The sequence below is a fragment of the Oncorhynchus nerka genome, linkage group LG27, assembly GCF_034236695.1.
Source record: "Oncorhynchus nerka isolate Pitt River linkage group LG27, Oner_Uvic_2.0, whole genome shotgun sequence".
Taxonomy (NCBI): Eukaryota; Metazoa; Chordata; class Actinopteri; order Salmoniformes; family Salmonidae; genus Oncorhynchus; species Oncorhynchus nerka.
In genome coordinates, this window is record NC_088422.1 from 50,318,831 (window position 1) to 50,340,962 (window position 22,132).

The following is a 22,132-nucleotide window of genomic DNA, read 5'->3' on the forward strand; positions in this document are numbered from 1 at the left end:
CACCTCTCTAAAAACAAGTCTCTCACAGTTGCCGCCTGCTATAGACCACCCTCTGCCCCCAGCTGTGCTCTGGACACCATATGTGAACTGATTGCCCCCCATCTATCTTCAGAGCTCGTGCTGCTAGGCGACCTAAACTGGAACATGCTTAACACCCCAGCCATCCTACAATCTAAACTTGATGCCCTCAATCTCACACAAATTATCAATGAACCTACCAGGTACCTCCCCAAAGCCTTAAACACGGGCACCCTCATAGATATCATCCTAACCAACTTCCCCTCTAAATACACCTCTGCTGTCTTCAACCAAGATCTCAGCGATCACTGCCTCATTGCCTGCATCCGTAATGGGTCAGCGGTCAAACGACCTCCACTCATCACTGTAAAACGCTCCCTGAAACACTTCAGCGAGCAGGCCTTTCTAATCGACCTGGCCGGGGTATCCTGGAAGGATATTGATCTCATCCCGTCAGTAGAGGATGCCTGGATATTTTTTTTAAATGCCTTCCTAACCATCTTAAATAAACATGCCCCATTCAAGAAATTTAGAACCAGGAACAGATATAGCCCTTGGTTCTCCCCAGACCTGACTGCCCTTAACCAACACAAAAACATCCTATGGCGTTCTGCATTAGCATCGAACAGCCCCCGTGATATGCAGCTGTTCAGGGAAGCTAGAAACCATTATACACAGGCAGTTAGAAAAGCCAAGGCTAGCTTTTTCAAGCAGAAATTTGCTTCCTGCAACACTAACTCTAAAAAGTTCTGGGACACTGTAAAGTCCATGGAGAATAAGAACACCTCCTCCCAGCTGCACACTGCACTGAAGATAGGAAACACTGTCACCACTGATAAATCCACCATAATTGAGAATTTCAATAAGCATTTTTCTACGGCTGGTCATGCTTTCCACCTGGCTACTCCTACCCCGGTCAACAGCACTGCACCCCCAACAGCAACTCGCCCAAGCCTTCCCCATTTCTCCTTCTCCCAAATCCATTCAGCTGATGTTCTGAAAGAGCTGCAAAATCTGGACCCCTACAAATCAGCCGGGCTAGACAATCTGGACCCTTTCTTTCTAAAATTATCTGCCGAAATTGTTGCCACCCCTATTACTAGCATGTTCAACCTCTCTTTCGTGTCGTCTGAGATTCCCAAAGATTGGAAAGCAGCTGCGGTCATCCCCCTCTTCAAAGGGGGGGACACTCTTTACCCAAACTGCTACAGACCTATATCTATCCTACCATGCCTTTCTAAGGTCTTCGAAAGCCAAGTCAACAAACAGATTACCGACCATTTCGAATCTCACCGTACCTTCTCAGCTATGCAATCTGGTTTCAGAGCTGGTCATGGGTGCACCTCAGCCCCGCTCAAGGTCCTAAACAATATCTTAACCGCCATCGTTAAGAAACATTACTGTGCAGCCGTATTCATTGATCTGGCCAAGGCTTTCGACTCTGTCAATCACCACATCCTCATCGGCAGACTCGACAGCCTTTGTTTCTCAAATGATTGCCTCGCCTGGTTCACCAACTACTTCTCTGATAGAGTTCAGTGTGTCAAATCGGAGGGTCTGCTGTCCGGACCTCTGGCAGTCTCTATGGGGGTGCCACAGGGTTCAATTCTTGGACCGACTCTCTTCTCTGTATACATCAATGAGGTCGCTCTTGCTGCTGGTGAGTCTCTGATCCACCTCTACGCAGACGACACCATTCTGTATACTTCCGCCCCTTCTTTGGACACTGTGTTAACAACCCTCCAGGCAAGCTTCAATGCCATACAACTCTCCTTCCGTGGCCTCCAATTGCTCTTAAATACAAGTAAAACTAAATGCATGCTCTTCAACCGATCGCTACCTGCACCTACCCGCCTGTCCAACATCACTACTCTGGATGGCTCTGACTTAGAATACGTGGACAACTACAAATACTTAGGTGTCTGGTTAGACTGTAAACTCTCCTTCCAGACCCATATCAAACATCTCCAATCCAAAGTTAAATCTAGAATTGGCTTCCTATTTCGCAACAAAGCATCCTTCACTCATGCTGCCAAACATACCCTTGTAAAACTGACCATCCTACCAATCCTCGACTTGGCGATGTCATTTACAAAATAGCCTCCAATACCCTACTCAACAAATTGGATGCAGTCTATCACAGTGCAATCTGTTTTGTCACCAAAGCCCCATATACTACCCACCATTGCGACCTGTATGCTCTCGTTGGCTGGCCCTCGCTTCATACTCGTCGCCAAACCCACTGGCTCCAAGTCATCTACAAGACCCTGCTAGGTAAAGTCCCTCCTTATCTCAGCTCGCTGTTCACCATAGCATCTCCCACCTGTAGCACACGCTCCAGCAGGTATATCTCTCTAGTCACCCCCAAAACCAATTCTTTCTTTGGCCGCCTCTCCTTCCAGTTCTCTGCTGCCAATGACTGGAACGAACTACAAAAATCTCTGAAACTGGAAACAGTTATCTCCCTCACTAGCTTTAAGCACCAACTGTCAGAGCAGCTCACAGATTACTGCACCTGTACATAGCCCACCTATAATTTAGCCCAAACAACTACCTCTTTCCCAACTGTATTTAATTAATTCATTTATTTTGCTCCTTTGCACCCCATTATTTTTATTTCTACTTTGCACATTCTTCCATTGCAAAACTACCATTCCAGTGTTTTACTTGCTATATTGTATTTACTTTGCCACCATGGCCTTTTTTGCCTTTACCTCCCTTCTCACCTCATTTGCTCACATTGTATATAGACTTGTTTATACTGTATTATTGACTGTATGTTTGTTTTACTCCATGTGTAACTCTGTGTCGTTGTATCTGTCGAACTGCTTTGCTTTATCTTGGCCAGGTCGCAATTGTAAATGAGAACTTGTTCTCAACTTGCCTACCTGGTTAAATAAAGCTAAATAAATAAAGCGCTAACCAGATGGGATGGCGTTTCGCTGCAGAATGCTGTGGTAACCATGCTAGTTAAGTGTGCCTTGAATCCTAAATAAATCACTGACAGTGTCACCAGCAAAGCACCCACACACCATCACAACTCCTTCTCCATGCTTCACAGTGGCAGGGATGCAAACTGGTGAGGGCCCAAAAAGGTGACCCATTCTTTGCACTGAAATACATAAAACATCCCTGCTAAGGGGATTTTTTATTGTAAATCGGCTTTAAAATTCAAATTTCTAGTGCCTTTCACGCTGAATCCCTTCTTGAAATGCAGCTTAACTGTGTACTAATTAAACAACAAAGAATATGATCTACATGGTCAGTCTCTGTGTGTAAAATAAAAAGTGGTTAATGTGAACCTAACTCATAGCTAAACATTTGAAGGAAAACAATCCAATGTTATTTGTTGCCATACTTTACTGCACATGACACTCAAGTCCACAAAATAAACAATACATTAATATTTCATACTGGTTTATGTAGTCGAGTCAATATAATACCACATACATTTTAGGTCAATATTTTCTCAAAGGAAGGAGTTATTTCAAGATAATCTGGAAATTTAGCTAGTTAACTCATTGATCCAATTTTCAGGAACAAGTCCCTCTGATGCTGCACTGTCCAACAGATCTGAACATTTCTGAGGGAAAGTTCAACGAAACCCAAATAGAACTCTTTCCTATACCCACATACATTTTCACAACACTTTCTTAAAAAAATATCTGAATTACAAACATAAAAACATAGCCCATCAAATTAAGGGAAGGAGAGGACTGGAGGGAAGGAGAGGGCTGGGTAGAGGGTTTGCCCCTACTTCTTTTTCATAACCCGGACAAGTATTTCAAGTGCCCTCTTGCTCTGTTTTGAGGCATGTTTGAGCCTTGCCCTCTTGTCCTCTTCAGCTGCCGCCGTCTTGCTCTCCTGAGCACTTCCAGATGGCTAACAGCCATACCCGAGATGTCATCTTCGGGCTTCCAGCAGACTCCGCTGCCACTGGGTCTTGTCTACTGTTCCTGCAGACCTGATGTTTCTGCAGAACCTTCAGTTCACCTCTCCAAACCTTGCATCCTCCCGTTTAAACATCTCCACTGCGGTCTTCTGCCTGGTCTGCAAGGTGTAGTTCACAGTCTGTATTGCATTGAAAGTTGAGATGTTCATGTTGGTGCTTCATGTATCAATGATGTCGTTCATCCAGCTAAATGAAGATTCAACCCTGGGACCATGAAAGACAGAGAGGGCACCTTTCACCACATTACCCAGGGCTGGATACAATGTCTGGGCCAAGACATGAGCCCACCACTCCTCCATGTCATCTCCCTCCGTGAAGCTGGCCAGGCATGGATCAATGTTGTATCGCATTATCTCCTGGTGGAGATCACTGTTGGCAGGTGAGAGGTGGCCCAACATTGCGCTCAGCTTCTTCAACTGGATCGCGACCTGCGAGTGGCCTCTCAAAATCGGGTCCAGAGCAGACAGTGACCTCAGTGTGTGACTTTGCAAGGCTTTGGTGACCTTCTCCATGAAAGACTTCAGCAGCTGAAATATAGAACACCACAAAACTGTTTTGAAACAATGAAAAGAAAAGATCAAGTATTAAATGTAATTCAATTGTAGGGTACTAACAGCATGATTAGGAATCCTGGTTCTGAATCCATCTGCTTCCCGCCCCACATACATCTTCTCCTTAAGTACCATCACTCCCATAGTCTTGGGTGACACTTTAGTGATGTATTCAGCATTGAAAGGTTTCAAGCTGCTTGTCGTGGAGCATATGTACCAACGTCTGGCTACCCTGTGAATGTAAAACAAACTGTTGTGAAATACAACATTATATATACAAGTGTAACCAACAGCCGCAGATAGAAAATACCCACCTGGGAAACCATTACGTGTTCCATCAGGATAGGCAGTACACCCACGTAAATGCTGAGTTGTAGGTCAGTTGTAGTGCCGTCATGCCACACCTTCCTGGTCACTCTTCTTTCTGTCTTTTCCTTGCTGTGTTATACCTGTGAAAACAGAATCAATAAGTTAAGTGTAAATAAGGTAAATCTTTCCATTACAGACCACAAAGGGAAGCACAGCAGAGAGCTTCCCAGTGACACGAGCCTACCAGACGAACCAGGCAAATAACACTAAAACATGCATGAGAGCACCAGCACTTCTGGACGACTGTGTGATCAAGCTCTCCGTAGCAGATGTGAGTAAGACTTTAAACAGGTCAACATTCACAAGGCCGCAGGATGACCAACTGGCAGCCTTCACTGACATTTTCAACCTCTCCCTGTCCAAGTCTGTAATACCAACATGTTTCAAGCAGACCACCATAGTCCCTGTGCACAAGAACACTAAGGTAACCTGCCTAAATGAATACCGACCCGTAGCACTCACGTCTGTAGCCATGAAGTGCTTTGAAAGGCTGGACATGGCTCACAACACCATTTTCCCAGAAACACTAGACCAACTCAAATTTGCATACCAACCTAACAGATGATGCAATCTCCATTGCACTCACCACTGCCCTTTCCCACCTGGAGAAAATGAACCTATGTGAGAATGCTATTCATTGACTACAGCTCAGGGTTCAACACCATAGTGACCTCAAAGCGCATCAATAAGCAAAGGACCCTAGGACTAAACACCTCCCTCTGCAACTGGATCCTGAACTTCCTGACGGGCTGCCACCAGGTAGGTAACAACACATCTGCCACACTGATCCTCACCACAGGGGACCCTCAGGGGTGCGTGCCCAATCCCCTCCTGTACTCCCTGTTCACTCATGACTGGACGGCCAGGCAAGACTCCAACACCATCATTAAGTTTGCAGATGACACAACAGTGGTAGGCCTGATCACCAACAACGACGAGACATCCAATAAGGAGGTGGTCAGAGACCTGGCCGTGTGGTGCCAGGACAACAACCTCTCCCTCAACGTGATCAAGACAAAGCAGATGATTGTGGACTACAGGAAAAGGAGGACAGAGAATTCCCCCATTCTCATCAACTGGGCTGTAGTGGAGTAGGTTGAGAGCTTCAAGTTCCTTGGTGTCCACATCACCAACAAACTAACATGGTCCAAGCACACCAAGACAGTCGTGAAGAGGGCACAAAGCCTATTCCCCCTCAGGAGACTGAAAAGATTTGCCATGGGTCCTCAGATCCTCAAAAGGTTCTACAGCTCCACCATCGAAAGCATCCTGAGGGGTTGCATCACTGCCTGGTATGGCAACTGCTTGGCCTCCAACAGCAAGGCACTACAGAGGGTAATGCATACGGCCCAGTACATCACTGGGGCCAAGCTTTCTGCCATCCATGACCTCTATAACAGGCAGTGTCAGAAGAAGGCCATAAAAATGGTCAAAGACTCCAGCCACCTTAGTCATAGACTGTTCTCTCTACTACCGCACGGTAAGCGGTGCCGGAGCGCCAAGTCTAGGTCCAAGAGGCTTCTAAACAGCTTCTACCCCCAAGCCATAAGACTCCCGAACATCAATAAAATGGCTACCCAGACTATATCAGCTGATATCTCAAAGTGCTGTACAGAAACCCAGCCTAAAACCCCAAACAGCAAGCAATGCAGGTGTTGAAGCACAGAATGCTGTACTATGGGTTCATTATTGCTATTTTACTGCTGCTCTTTAATTGCTTGTCAGTAAGCATTTCACTGTAAGGTCTGCACCTATTGTATTTGACGCATGTGACTAATAACATTTGAACATAGAACTAGTGATGATCTTCACCTTTTCTGTTGAGGTGCTCATGCAAAGGCTTGTGCCTTCTCGCTCGCGTGGTGTTTTTTATAAATGTGTTCCAGTGGGTCCTATTACAGCTCCTGGTCTTCGTTGCTCGGGAATCCATTGTACAGCATTCTGTGTGTCGAAATGCTGACATCATATGCAGACAGCCAGCGATGGGGCACAAACCTCTGAGGATTGGAGGCAGGGATGTTCAGGTACCGGCATATAACCTTGAGGTACATCACTTGACAAAAAGAGAGAGACTATGAAATTATAAAATTCCATACACTGCCCCTTTATTGTTCTTTGTCATTTAGGATTGCACATAAACACAATAGATTTGGAATCAATTCAGTATGATGAATTCATGAATAAAGATTTAATTCATTGAGTGATAAGTAAATACCAAACTTTAAAATATACCTGTTTTTACTTGATATGGAGACCGCTGATGATCAGTGTGCTGATCATTGAAGCGCTGCTCAAGGTGGTGGTCGAAGGGCTCTGCAAACTTCTTTGCTGCATTGTGGATGTGATGACAGGAGACTCCATCAATGTCGAGCAGGGTTGGAAGGATCCTTGTCTCGATGCCGGTCTTGCTACCTCTCGTGACGCTACAAGAATGTTATGGTTGAAGAAGTCGCAGAGCACGCTATCCAAGCTGACGGCATTCACCTTTATGACCTCCAGGGACCCCAAGTACTCCACCACCACCTTTCCCATGTCATCATGGTAGTAGCTTACCAGCACGGAGAGGACCTTCAAAAATCAAATCAAACAAAATCAGTTATTTTGTCAAATACACACAAATACAAATAAACAGATGTTGACTGGACAATTAAATGCGTTCTACTTGAGCTCTCCAAAAGTGTAAGATAAGATTAAAACAAGATACAAGTAGTGCAAATAGAGTGAATAGAATGCCAAATTGATAAGATAACAATAATTAAATATGAGAACAACCTTTTTGTTGCTGTTAGATGTGCTCTCATCCAAGTTCAAAGAAAAAGGAAACCTCAGGTATGAGAAGGTCCTTTCGGAGAAGGTCCGCCCTAGGCCATTGACCATCTTGTCGGATGCCGCTGTTCTCGAGAGCTTCATCCTCTCCAAAGCCACCTTGTCAACGGCAAGATTTTTGCACTAGCTCAACAATTACTGGAGCAATAGCAAAGGGGAGGGAATGCTCTGCTAGGACACCAAGGACCACAGCCTATGTCATGACTTGTCCTCCTGGATCAAAGGTGCTGGCTAAACAAACGTTTCTCAAGACCCCCCTCTCCTGGGGGAGTTGGCCAGTTTTATGACGGTCATAAATACCTTGCAGGAACTGTCTCTCCCTGGCCATGCAGTATTGAGGGGAAATAACCCTTTGTTACAAGCAGATTCTTCCCGCTAAAACTACAACATCCAAAAGTGGATAATGAAACAACATTCCTAACACAAAGAATGTGGGAAATGGTCAGGAGGGACTTAAAGAACAATCATGTAAGCATTTATTGTTTGGTGATATCATTAAAGACGTTATAACGGAAACATTGTAACTAAGAGTTTCCAATGTATGTCAGAGTTACATCTAAATGTTGTAAAACTTAGATAATTAAATATTAAACTATTTGTGAGAAGATGAAATGTGATTTTAGCCTTCGAAATGAGATAATTGTTTTTCATGTAAAGTTTTACCCAGTCAGTAACCATGCCCACAGACATGCCAAAAGGATGGAACGCCCTTTTTCCAGAGTGCTTATAAAGGACTCCTAACGAAATTGACATTAGACCAGAAAACATGGAGCGGTGGCAGGGTTGCTACTGGCGTTTGGACATGGTGATCTTTGGTGGACAACCAGAGACTTACACAACCAGAGACTTTCTGTCAAATTTTTCGTAACAGAAGGATCGGGCGATTTCAACAGAGAAAGACAACAGACATACAAGCATAAATATCAGGGATGCAAACTGGTGAGGGACCAAAAAGGTGGCATTTTGTTTTGCACTGAAACATGCAAAGAATCCCTGCAGGGTGAAATGCAGGTTTCAACTAATTAAACAACATATGATCAAGAATAGAATATGATCTACATGATCAGTCTCTGTGTGCAAAATAAAGTGGTTCATGTGAACCTAACTCACAGCTAAAAAAATGTAAGAAAGCAATCCAATTTAATTTGTTGCCTAGACTGTTCCAAGGATCAGGCAATTTCAACAGAAAAAGACAGACATACAAGTGTAATAATGTACATTGCATTTCCAAATCCGAATGAGTGGTTAGTAGGCTGCCAAATATCCATACTGACGATGAGCGTATTATTCAACTGTACGTACGATAGTTTAATTAATTTGTCTCTCCTTCTCCCGCTCTTTCTTTCCCCACCCCTTTTCATCGTGTAACAAGCTGTCATATCGGTTTAGTACACTAGGGACTTTTCATTGCATTATGTTAGTAATGAACATATAATCTATCCTCTATGTTTATGTAATTCTGTGTTATTATTTAGTTAGTAAATAATTAAGGCAATTTGTGTATCGCTGAGCCATCAAGTAGACTAGGGTTCGTGCAGATTTAACGGATTATGCGACATTCAGAATGAGACTGATATGAGGAAATTATTGACTGCTATGATATCGAGATTGATATGAGTTAATTCGGGAAACAGTAACTCATTAAACAAACTTTTCCCGTGGGGCCCCAGGTTACTAATGAGTTAATTGTTACATGATTAATTTAATCACGTAATAATTACACAGTTAATTATTCGATAAATAGCATGTCATCGCATTAATGATAGTCATGTCACAACACCTAGAAGACACAAATTAGGAAATTACCTAAAAGCAGGCACACTACATATCTTGTGTAAATTGCTCAAAAGTGTTTATTTCACCTACACTAAAGGTTCTCAAATAGTGATGCTAATGACCTAACACACGTACCTCTACATTTGCTATGCGGTCGACAGTGGGCACAGGAAGCTGAGCCTCTTGCTCCCTAATCTTCTCTGGCCCCTGGTGGAATGGTGCTGGTGGTGGGCAGTATCTGGGCTACACTGCACATTATTACATTGTACACAGTCTACCTGTGCTGTTCTACAATGTGCCAGAAGAGCATGAGACCCTTTGCTGGCATAAATGATCTATTTCAGGCAGAGTACACCTGGCATACCCCTTTTTATCGACCTTATTGAAAAATTGAGAAAGAGGGAAAGTTTGTGGTGTTCCTTTCACCTCTATAGTAGAGGTTGACCGATTAATCGGAATGGGAGATTAATTAGGGCCGATTTCAAGTTTTCATAACAATCGGAAATCGGTATTTTTGGGCGCCGATTTTGCCTATTTTTTTGCCTATTTTTTTTAGACCTTTATTTAACTAGGCAAGTCAGTTAAGAACACATTCTTATTATCATGGACGGCCTAGGAACGGTGGGTTAACTGCCTTGTTCAGGGGCAGAACGACAGATTTTCACCTTGTCAGCTCGGGGATTCCATTCGTGCAAACTTACAGTTAACTAGTCCACAACGCTCTAACCACCTGCCTCTCATTGCATTCCACGAGGAGCCTGCCTGTTACGCAAATGCAGTAGAAGCCAAGGTATGTTGCTAGCTAGCGTTAAACTTATCTTATAAAAAACAATCAATCATAATCACTAGTTATAACTACACATGGTTGATGATATTACTAGTTTATCTAGAGTGTCCTGCGTTGCATATAATTGATGCGGTGTGTATCATTGCTCCAATGTGTACCTAACCATAAACACCCATGTCTTTCTTAAAATCAATACACAGAAGTATATATTTTTAAACCTGCATATTTAGCTAAAAGAAATCCAGGTTACCAGGCAATATTAACCAGGTGAAATTATGTCACTTCCCTTGCATTCATTGCATGCAGAGTCAGGGTATATGCAACAGTTTGGGCAGCTCATTGCGAATTAATTTGCCAGAATTTTACGTAATTATGACATAACATTTAAGGTTGTGCAATGTAACAAGAATATTTAGACTTCGGGATGCCACCCGTTAGATAAAATACCCGAATGGTTCCGTATTTCACTGAAATAATAAACAGGTTTTTTCCCAAAATGATAGTTTCCGGATTTGACCATATTAATGACCAAAGGCTCGTATTTCTGTGTGTTATGTTATAATTAAGTCTATGATATTTAATAGAGCAGTCTGACTGAGCAGCAGCAGGCTCGTAAGCATTCATTCAAACAGCACTTCGCAAGCACAGCGCTGTTTATGACTTCAAGCCTATCAGCCTAATGGCTGGTGTAACCGATGTGAAATGGCTAGCTAGTTAGCGGGGTGCGCGCTAATAGCGTTTCAAACGTCACTCGCTCTGAGACTTGGAGTAGTTATTCCCCTTACTCTGCAAGGGCCGCGGCTTTTGTGGAGTGATGGGTAACGCTGCTTCGAGTGTGGCTGTTGTCGATGTGTTCCTGGTTTGAGCCCAGGTAGGGATGAGGAGAGGGACGGAAGCTATACTGTTACACTGGCAATACTATTGTGCCTATAAGAACATCCAATAGTCAAAGGTATAAGACATACAAATGGTACAGAGAGAAATAGTCCTATAAATACTATATTAACTACAACCTAAAACCTCTTACCTTGGAATATTGATCATATTGTGCAGATATTGCACTTTTACTTCTCCAACACTTTGTTTTTGCATTATTTAAACCAAATTTAACATGTTTCATTATTTATTGAGGCTACATTTATTTTTATTGATGTATTATATTAAGTTCAAATAAGTGTTAATTCAGTATTGCTGTAATTGCCATTATTACAAATAAATAAAACAAAATCGGTCGATTAATCGGTATCGGCTTTTTTTGGTCCTCCAATAATCGGTATCGGCATTGAAAAATCATAATCGGTCGACCTCTACTCTATAGTGACATCCAGCTTAAACCAGGCCCAGCTCCAGCTACACTTAATCCCTGAATCCACTTGTTAAACAAACAATGCCGTATCTTAACCTAATTCTTTCATTCTGAAAACTAGAGGGAAAACATAAAATCGAATTTTATTGGTCATATGGACATGGTTAGCAGACATTATTGCGAGTGTAGAGAAATGCTTGTGCTTTTAGTTCCAACAGTGCAGTAATATCTAACAAGTAATCTAACAATTCATAGATAGTAGTAAGGTCGTTAGCTAGCTATCGAGTTAATATTTCACTCAGATTTCCATCAGGGTCCAGTGAGCAACTAACAATGTTATAGCTTGAGGAACGTTAAGAGTCGTATACCAGTTAATACTATATCTAACGTTAGCTCATCTGATGTTGTAACTTTAACTAGCTAAAGCTAGCTGTCTGACTTTGTTAGCCAGCAAATTTTCACACCATAAACTAAATAATTTGATCAGCTCATGAAGTACACCTCTTCACCTCCGTCGTCAGACTTCTAAACTACCTCTTCGTTCTCGTCAGGGGACGTGCTGCTGCTGTAACTGGCAAACTGCTTTTCCACTTTTCCACTCTTTCCAAAGCGTGCGCTGATGCTGTAACTAGCAAGTTGGTAGTCTCTTCTCTCTTTAGTCGCGTGCTGCATTCTGTTGTTTTTGTGTATGATTGGCTGAGCCTTGGATACAGCCAGTATTGCTCCAAACGTGCATCACCCCCCGCCCCCACTCAAACTTTTCTCATCCGATCTACACGAATCACGTAGGTCACCTATTTTGGATTCAAAACGTAGGTCACCTATTTTGGATTTACCTACTCAAGGAACAGGAATGAAATCATCAACATGTATTGATCACATCTTAACTAATGCTGCAGAAATGTGCTTTAAAGCAGTATCAAAATCCATAGGATGTAGTGATCACAATATAATAGCCATATCAAGGAAAACCAAAGATCCAAAGGCTGGACCTAATATAGTGTATAAGAGGTCACACAATAAGTTTTGTAGTGTTTCATATGTTGATGAAGTAAAGAACATTTGCTGGTCTGTGGTGTGTAATAAGGAGCAACCAGATGCTGCACTGGACACATTTATGAAATTGCTAATTCCAGTTACTAATAAGCACACACCCATTAAGAAAATTACTGTAAAAACTGTTCAATCCCCTTGGATTGATGAGGAATTGAAAAATTGTATGGTTGGAGGGATGAGGCAAAATGTATGGCAAATAAGGCCAAATGATTGGCAAACGTACTGCAAATTAAGAAATCATGTGACTAAGCTAAATAAAAATAAACTATACTATGAAGCAAAGACAAATTATATAAAGAATGATAGTAAAAAGCCTAGGAGCACCTTAAATTACATTTTTTGGAGTAAAGACAACTCAGCTCCATCATTCATTGAATCAGATGGCTCATTTATCACAAAACCCACTGATATTGCCAACTACTTGAATTACTTTTTCATTGGAAAGATAAGCAAACTTAGGGATGACATGCCAGCAACAAACGCTGACACTACACATCCAAATATATCTGACCAAATTATGAAAGACAAGAATTGTACTATTGAATTCCGTAAAGTCCGTGTGGAAGAGGTGGGGAAATGATTGTTGTCTATCAACAATGACAAGCCACGGGGTCTGACAATCTGGTTTGAAAATTACTGAGGATAATAGCGGACGATAATTGCCACTCCCTTTTGCCCTCAGGCCTGGAGGGAAGCTAGTCATTCTACTACCAAAGAATAGTAAAAGCCACCTTTACTGGCTCAAATAGCCAACCAATCAGCCTGTTACCAGGGAAAAAATGTGTTTGACCAGATACAATGTTATTTCACAGTAAACAAATTGACAACAGACTTTCAGCACGCATATAGGGAAGGACACTCAACAAGCACGGCACTTACACAAATGACTGATGATTGGCTGAGAGAAATGGATGATAACATTATTGTGGGGGCTGTCTTGTTAGACTTCAGTGCAGCTTTTGACATTATCGATCATAGTCTGCTGCTGGAAAAACATATGGGTTATGGCTTTACACCCCCTGCTATAATGTGGAAAAATAGTTACTTGTCTAACAGAACATAGAGGGTGTTATTTAATGGAAACCTCTTCAACATAATGCAGGTAGAAGCAGGAATTATCCAGGGTAGCTGTTTAGGCCCCTTGCTTTTTTCAATCTTTACTAACAACATGCCACTGACTTTGAGTAAGGCCAGTGTGTCTATGTATGTGGCTGACTCAACACTATACACGTCAGCTACTACAGTGACTTAAATGACTGCAACACAAAGAGCTGCAGTTCGTTTCAGAATGGGTAGCAAGGAATAAGTTAGTCTTAAATATTTCAAAAACTAAAAGCATTATATTTGGGACAAATCATTCACTAAACCCTAAACCTCAACTACATCTCGTAATGAATAATGTGGAAATTGAGAAAGTTGAGGTGAATAAACTGCTTGGAGTTACCCTGGATTGTAAACGGTCATGGTCAAAAGATATTGATACAACAGTAGCTAAGATGGGGAGAAGTCTGCCCATAATAAAGCGCTACTCTGCCTTCTTAACCTCTCTAGGGTAGGTGAGACGCTAACGTCCCACCAGGCCAACATCCGGTGAAACTGCAGAGTGCTAACATTCTAAATACACCATTCGTTATATTAAACATTCTTGTAAATACATGTATCTTACACCATTTAAAAGATGAACGTCTTATTAATCCAGCCGCTGTGTCAGATTTCAAAAAGGCTTTACTGTGAAAGCAAACCATGTGATTTTCTGAGGACAGCGCCCCGCACACACAAGTATTACTAGCATTTTCCAACCAAGCATTAGCGTCACGAAAGTCAGAAATAACAATAAAATAAATGTCTTACCTTTGAAGATCTTCCTCTGGTGGCAATGCCAAGTGTCTTAACTACACAGTGAATGTTTGTTTTGTTTGATAACATTCATTTTTATAGCCGAACACAAAACATTTGTAAAGCGCTTGCTTTGTGATTTCCGTCTCATTCAACTTTGGACGAAGCGTTCGTGTTAATTACACACACAAAACAAACGTTTATCCAGTCATGGTTGATTTCATTGCAATCCTCTGGTTGTTACTAACACAACCATACTTGATGGTTCTTTTCCCGGGACGTATTGACCGAAACAAACCGATTTGAAGACACCAATCAATGACCTCATTGCGCACCAATGGTAGGACCGGTCTATCGCTGATTGACTGTATTTTGGCCCAATGATCATCTTGAAATCTAGCTTGGAAGATAGCCAATGAGCTGAGGTAAACGGCAATATGTAATGGTTATACGTTCGAAGACCAGCCTTTGTCGTAAACTCTGGCGTAAAAGAGGTTAATCCGCCATTGCAAATCCTACTTGACGGAGCCACGAGTGTTACGCATAGCAGTACATAGTCAATAGCATTTTCAGCAAGTTTATATATTTAAATATTGGCGAATAAATCAGGAAAAGCTAAAAGACAGTCTAGGTATACAGATTTAACCCAAATGATAGAGGATATTGATAGAGAAAGCGAGACCGAGTTGCTTCAGGAAGATGAATCTTTCAGGAAAGCTAGTTTTGACTCCCAGGCAGAAGACATGTTTCTGCACGGCGAGGATGCCATGCTGGACTGGTAAGTTCTAATGCGAATGTTGTTGTTTGAAATTAATAATATAAAATATTATTCATTTGAGTTTTTTTAAATATATTTTCTTATTTTATTTGCAATATATAAAAATATAATCAGTAATGAAATGTGTACACATTGGCTATACTGTGTGTGTGTGTGTGTTATATATATATTTTTAATTTATTTGACAAACATGGAATGGAACAGCACTTCACCATAGTGATTATGTTCCCTGTACTCTATATATATATCTGTTTATTTTACGTGTTGATACAGGGCTCATACGTGAAAGTATTGTTACTGATTTAAAATAAATCTTTCACAGTGGCAGTGATTCTGATTATGAGCCGGCAATGTCTAGGTGTCAATCTCCCTCTGAAGCTGGTTCATCCAGCCGGACCCCCGCTGTCTCCGGCTCCACACCTACCTGGCCATCTAGAGGTGTGAAGTCAGTGACAAAGAAGAGGAGGTGGGGAAGAGAGAAACCTGCAGACAGAGGGCCAGTCGTTGGCACTTTGTGTTAGAAGATGATGTGGAACCAAATCCACCAGTTTTTAGACCCAAAAGGCAGCCAGGACCTCAACTAGGCATGACTGCAAAGTACAGCCCCCTTCAACTTTTAATTGTTTTTCAACTCGTCAGTTGTTGATTCCCTGGTGTCGAACACCAATGAGTACGGGGCTAAGAAGCAGGCAGGAAAGAAAGAGGCATGGAAGACCATTTCCATGTCAGACCTTTTCTGCTACTTTTCAATGGTCCTTTACATGGGGCTGGTGAAGTTGTCATGTCTTGTAAACGGTTTCTGACTATCAGTGACGCTTCACATCAGTGACACAGAAGTTGATGGGGAGAATGACAAGAGGCACACCAAGGTTTGATAGGCTCTGCAAAATCAAACCTCTCTAGCCCAATATCGTTGAGGCCTGCAATACCTATTTTCAGCCTGCCCAGAACCTGTCCATCGATGAGGGGATGGTAGCCTCAAAGGCCAGAATCAGCCTCAAACAATACATGCGTAACAAACCAACCAAATGGGGTTACAAACGGTTTGTTTTGGCTGATTCTGTGTGTGCCTACACTTGCAATATTTTGGTTTAACAGTTTGGAAAAACAGTTTTGCTACCGGTAATGGACTGAGTTATGATTCCGTTATGGAGTTATTGGATTTTCAACTGCTGGGGAAGGGCTACAAACTGCTTGTGGACAACTTCTACAAAAGCCCTACCCTGTTTACAGAGCTGAGGAAGCGGGATGTGTGGGCTTGTGGCACCATTTGGACCAACAGAGTGGACTTTCCAAAAACAAAGGTTAACGACATGCCTAAGCGGGTTGAGCGGGGTACCATGCGATGGATTCGTGAAGATGGCCTGCTCTTTGTAAAGTGGATGGATGCCAGAGAGGTGGTCATGTGCACAACTATCCACAAGTCCTTCAGTGGCAATCACGTCATCAGGCGCGTGAAGGACGGTAGCAAGGGGATGGATCACAAAAATAATTCCCCATTCCAGCTGTTGTGAAGGACTATAACAAGGGCATGAGAGGTGTGGACCTATCAGATGCACAGATAGGATACTACAATGTTGTCCACAAGACCATTAAATGGTACAAGACATTTTTCTATCATTTCATTGACATTGCTGTGGTGAATGCCTTCATCTTCCAGAAGGAAATGGCCAAGAGCTGTGGACAGCCCCCCATCTCACAGCTAGCCTTCAGGAAGCTGCTCATCCAGGAGCTTGCTAGCTACAGCAAGTCCACTGCAGCACCTTCTGTCCCCTCCACCTCTGTCCCTTCTGCTCCAACCAGTGGTGTTCACCTGCCCAGATTCATCTCTGCAGGCATGAATGTGCCTCAGGGCAAAAAGGGCACAGTAGGGAGACGTTGTTGTGCCCGTTGTCACAGGAAATGCCCCCTCACCTGCACCACCTGTTCAGTAAGCCTCTGCTTTACAGCAGAAAGAGACTGCTATGGGCCATGGCACCAGCAGCACAATATTGTGTAGAGGACTGAGGGTCTTCCCAATATTGTAAATAGAAAATGTGTAAAGAGTTACCCTTGTTATTTGTGTATGTTTAATTATTATTATTATTTTTTAAATATTTTTTGTATATATTTTTTTGGGGGGTGTGTTAGAATAGCATTTATGTATTTTGTATATAGTTATTTCCTTCAAAATGTATCACTGTACCAATTCGGCCACTTGGGTACATTTGTTTGGGACACCTGGGTGACTTCATGCTCAATGTCATGTAGCTCGCTCATTTTTTAAGTTATCTGTCTAAAACTTTGCTCAGCTATTGTTGCCATCTTATGTTCTTCATCCCCTGCATCCTATCTGTATGTTTGGCTGTTCTTGGTCATTTGAAAGATGATGCAGCAACAATAAAAAACAGAAAACTTGTGTTTATTTCCTTGTATTTTCTTCTACCAGATCTATTGTGTTATATTCTCCTACATTCAATTAACTTTTCCACAAAATTCAGAGTGTTTCCTTTCAAATTATACCAAGAATATGCATATCCTTGCCTGAGCCTGAGCTACAGGCAGTTAGATTAGGGTATGTCTTTGGCCGGAAATTGAGAAGAAGGGGGGATACCCCAAAGAAGTTAACAACACTATCAACAAGACAGGTCCTACAGGCCCTGTTTTTTTTGCACCTGGACTACTGTTCACAAAGACGGACTTGGGAAAATTGCTGGTGGCTCAGAACAGGGCAGCACGGCTGGTCCATAAAAGTATACGGAGAGCTAACATTAATGATATGCATGTCAATCTCTCATGGCTCAAAGTGGAAGAGAGATTGACTTCCTCATTACTTGTTTTCGTAAGAGGCGTTGACAAGCTGAAGGTACCAAGCTATCTGTTTAAAATACTAGCACAAAGCTCGGACACCCATGCATACAAGACATGCCACCAGAGGTCTCTTCACAGTCCCCAAGTCCAAAACAGACTATGGGAGGCGCACAGTACTACATAGAGCCATGACTACATGGAACTCTATTCCACACAGAATTAAAAAGCAGGTAAAATACCCATTATGGAACAGCGGAGACTGTGAAGTAACACAAACATAGGCACAGACACAGGCACACGCACGCACACACACACACCATAACATACGCACTATGCACACACATACACATGGATTTTGCATTGTAGATATGTGGTAGTGGAGTATGGGCCTGAGGGCACACATTGTGTTGTGAATTCTGTAATAAATGTACTGTTAATGTTTTTAAAATTGTATAACAGGCTTAATTTTGCCAGAGCCCTGCCAAGGCAGCAGCTAATGGGGATCCATAATAAATACAAAATACTCTGCGTCTCACAAAGACACGGCGGTTGGAAACAAAAATCTAATGTCTAATGTCCATTGTTTGTGTTTCTTGGCCCAAGCAAGTCTCTTCTTCTCATTTGTGTCCTTTCGTAGTGGTTTCGTTGCAACAATTCGACCATGAAGGCCTGACTCACGCAGTCTCCTCTGAACAATTGATGTTACGATGTTACTGCATTTATTTGGGCTGCAATTTCCGGTTGGTAACTCTAATGAACTTATCCTCTGCAGCAGAGGTAACTCTGGGTTTTCCTTTTCTGTGGCCAGTTTCATCATAGCATTTTTGCAGTACTACTTTAGTGCCTTTAGATGCATGTTTTGGAATATTTTTTATTCTGTACAGGCTTCCTTTTCTCTCTGTCAATTATAGGTTAGTATTCTGGAGTAACTACAATGTTGTTACCTTATTTCATCAATCAAGTACAAGGGTGGAGCAAAAATAAACAGACCCGTGGCTCTCTGTGGAATGAGTTTGACACGTGCTCAAAGGGATATTACATGTCTGTTTTTTTGTAATTTGTTACCCAACTACCAACAGGTGCCCTTCTTTGCGAGGCACTGATCAACTGAGGGACCTTATAGATAATTGTATGTGTGGGGCACAGTGATGAGGTAGTCATTCAAAAAGCATGTTAAACACAACGATTGCACACAGCGAGTCCATGCAACTTATGTGACATTTTTACTCCTGGACCTATTTAGGCTTGCCATAACAAAGGGGTTGAACACTTAGTGACTGAAGACATTTCAGCTTTTCATCTTTAATTAATTTGTTTTAAAAAATAATGAAAAACATCATTCCACTTATGGAGTATTGTGTGTAGGCCGGTGACAAAAATAAATATAATTTGAACTTTAAAGGCTGTAGAACCACCATTCACTGTGACCATGTCTCAGTGTGACATAATAATCCCTATTCACATGCTACAGGATATAAACAAACTGCCTCTGGAATCCCCAAATAGATCCTCCACTCTCCGGTAGACAAGCACAAAATGCAATAATCTATCCATCTATCTAACCCTTTGGAATTACCTGGATTTCTGCAGAAATTGGTCATAACATTTGACCTCACCTTCATCTAATTCACAAGAATTGACAAACACAGTGTGCTTAAACTAATAACACACAAATTATTGTATTTTTCTTGTCTATATTAAATACATAATTTAAAAATTCACAGTGTAGGTTGGAAAAAGTATGTGAACCCCATAGGCTAATGACTTCTCCAAAAGCTAATTGGAGTCAGGAGTCAGTTTACCTGGAGTCCAATCAATGAGTTGATGTTCATCAGTCCATGGTAAGACAACTTGTCTATGAATGGAGAAAGTTCAGCACTGTTGCTACTCTCCCTAGGAGGCCGTCCTACAAAGATGAATGCAAGAGCAAAGTGCAGAATGCTCAATGAGGTTAAGAAGAATCCTAGTGTTAGCTAAAGACTTACAGAAATCTCTGGAACATGCGAACATCTCTGTTGACGAGACTATGACACGTAAAACACTAAACAAGAATGGTGTTCATGGGAGGATACCACGGAAGAAGCCACTGCTGTCCCAAAAAAAATATGAAGTTCGCAAAAGAGCACCTGGATGTTCCAAAATATTCTGTGGACAGATTAAACTAAAGTTAAACTAAAGAACACACAAGACTGTGTGGAGAAAAAAAGGCACAGCACAGCACACCAACATCAAAACCTCATCCCAACTGTAAAGTATGGTGGAGGGAGCATCATGGTTTGGGTCTGCTTTGCTGCCTCAGGGCCTGGACAGCTTGCTATCATCGTTGGAAAAATTAATTCCCAAGTTTATCAATACTTTTTGCAGGAGAATGTAAGACTACCTGTCAGCCAATTGAAGGTCAACAGAAGTTTGGTGATGCAACAGGACAACGACCCAAAACACTGAAGTAAATCAACAACAGAATGGCTTCAACAGAAACAAATACAGCTTCTTGAGTGGACCAGTCAGAGTCCTGTCAACCCAATTGAGATGCAGTGGCATGACCTCAAGAGAGGGGTTCACCCCAGACATCCCAAGAATGTTGTGGAACTGAAACAGTTTTGTAAAAAGGAACGGTCCAAAATTCCTCCTGATCGTTGTGCAGGTCTGAACCTCAACCAAAAACGTTTGGTTGAGGTTATTGCTTCCAAAGGAGGGTCAACCAGTTATTAATCCAAGGGTTCACATACTTTACCCACTCTGCACTGTGAATGTTTACACGGTGTGTTCAATAAAGACATGAAAACGTATAATTGTTTGTGTGTTATTAGTTTAAGCCGACTGTGTTTGTCTATTGTTTTGACTTAGATGAAGATCTGGTCAAATTAAGCAGAACTCCAGATCCCACCCCAAAGTCTCTCTCTCTCTCTCTCTCTCAAAGGGTCCACAAGTGTCTCTCTCTCTCAAAGGGTTCACAAGTCTCTCTCTCTAAAAAATGAAGTAAACATTACACTCACAAAAGTTGCAAAAGAATAAAGTAATGTCAAATGTAATTTTATGTCTCCATACAGTGTTGCAACAATAGTTAAAGTACAAAGGAAAATAAACAAACAGAAATATGGGTTGTGTTAACAATCGTGTTTTTTCTTCACCGGTTGCCCTTTTCTTGTGGCAAAAGGTCACAAATCTTGCTGCAGTGATTGCAAACTGTGGTATTTTAGATATTGGAGTTCATCAAAATTGAATATGTTTTCAAATTCCTTGTGAGTCTGTGTAATCCGAGGGACATATATCTCTCTAATATGGTCATACATTGGGAAGTGCAGCTCAATTTCCACCTCATTTTGTGAGCACTGTGCACATATCCGGTCTTCTCTTGAGAGCAAGGTCTGCCTACGGTAAAGCTTTCCTTAATTTTGGGTCAGTCACAGAGGTCAGGGATTCTGCCAATGTGTACTCTCTGTTTAGGGCCAAATAGCATTCTAGTTTGCGCTGCTTTTTGTTACCTTTTTAGTGACAGGGGGCAGTATTTGGAAAGGCCAGAAGCTAGGATATGCATATAATTGGTAGATTTGGATAGAAAACACTCAAAAGTTTCCATAACTGTTAAAATAATGTCTGTGAGTATAACATAACTGATATGGCAGGCAAAAACCTGAGGAAGATCCATCCAGGAAGTGGGATTTTTTGATGTGGGTGGTTTTCAATTGAATGCCTATAGAGTATCTAATGGGTTGGACCCCAGATTTAGCCATTGTTAGCCACTGCTAGAGGCCATTACCTTCTGCACAGGTACCTGCCCTTTTGTTAGCCTGGATAATACTTGCCAGCCTACCAGTATTGGACTGTTTTCTCCACTACAACACCGGACTCCTGCTGTAAACCCTGGACCATTACTCCTGATCATCACAGCTAGCTAGCTGCCAATGAGTGACCCAGCCCCACCTCCTGGCGCACTCTCCCATACACGGCTAGAATCCGGTTCCCTGGACCTTTGCATTGGATCATCGCTGCTAGCTACCAAGTGGCTATAGAGGCTAATGCCCTTGCCCCGAAGCTAGCACCAGTTACCCGCGAGCCAGGAGCATCTCCCGGCTGGCAAACGAAA

The 22,132-nt window shown here is 42.1% G+C and overlaps 2 protein-coding genes across 3 annotated transcripts in view; both read right to left on the minus strand.

Moving 5' to 3' along the window:
• LOC115111937 (protein prenyltransferase alpha subunit repeat-containing protein 1-like) overlaps nucleotides 1-22,132 on the minus strand; it is a 71,349-nt gene that overhangs the window by 22,089 nt on the left and 27,128 nt on the right. The window lies entirely within an intron of this gene.
• On the minus strand, nucleotides 3,359-10,898 carry LOC115111941 (uncharacterized). Of its 2 annotated transcripts, none has more exons than XM_065011757.1 (6): nucleotides 7,663-10,898; nucleotides 7,133-7,458; nucleotides 6,703-6,887; nucleotides 4,836-4,970; nucleotides 4,585-4,753; nucleotides 3,359-4,497 (listed from the first exon to the last, which is right to left on the minus strand). In XM_065011757.1, exons 1-4 carry the CDS (start codon nucleotides 7,798-7,800, stop codon nucleotides 4,915-4,917), a joined length of 705 nt encoding a protein of 234 aa, XP_064867829.1. In that variant the 5' UTR covers nucleotides 7,801-10,898; the 3' UTR covers nucleotides 3,359-4,497; nucleotides 4,585-4,753; nucleotides 4,836-4,914. The 2 variants fall into 2 exon arrangements, with proteins under 2 accessions (XP_064867829.1, XP_064867830.1); XM_065011758.1 differs by having other exon boundaries at nucleotides 3,359-4,520.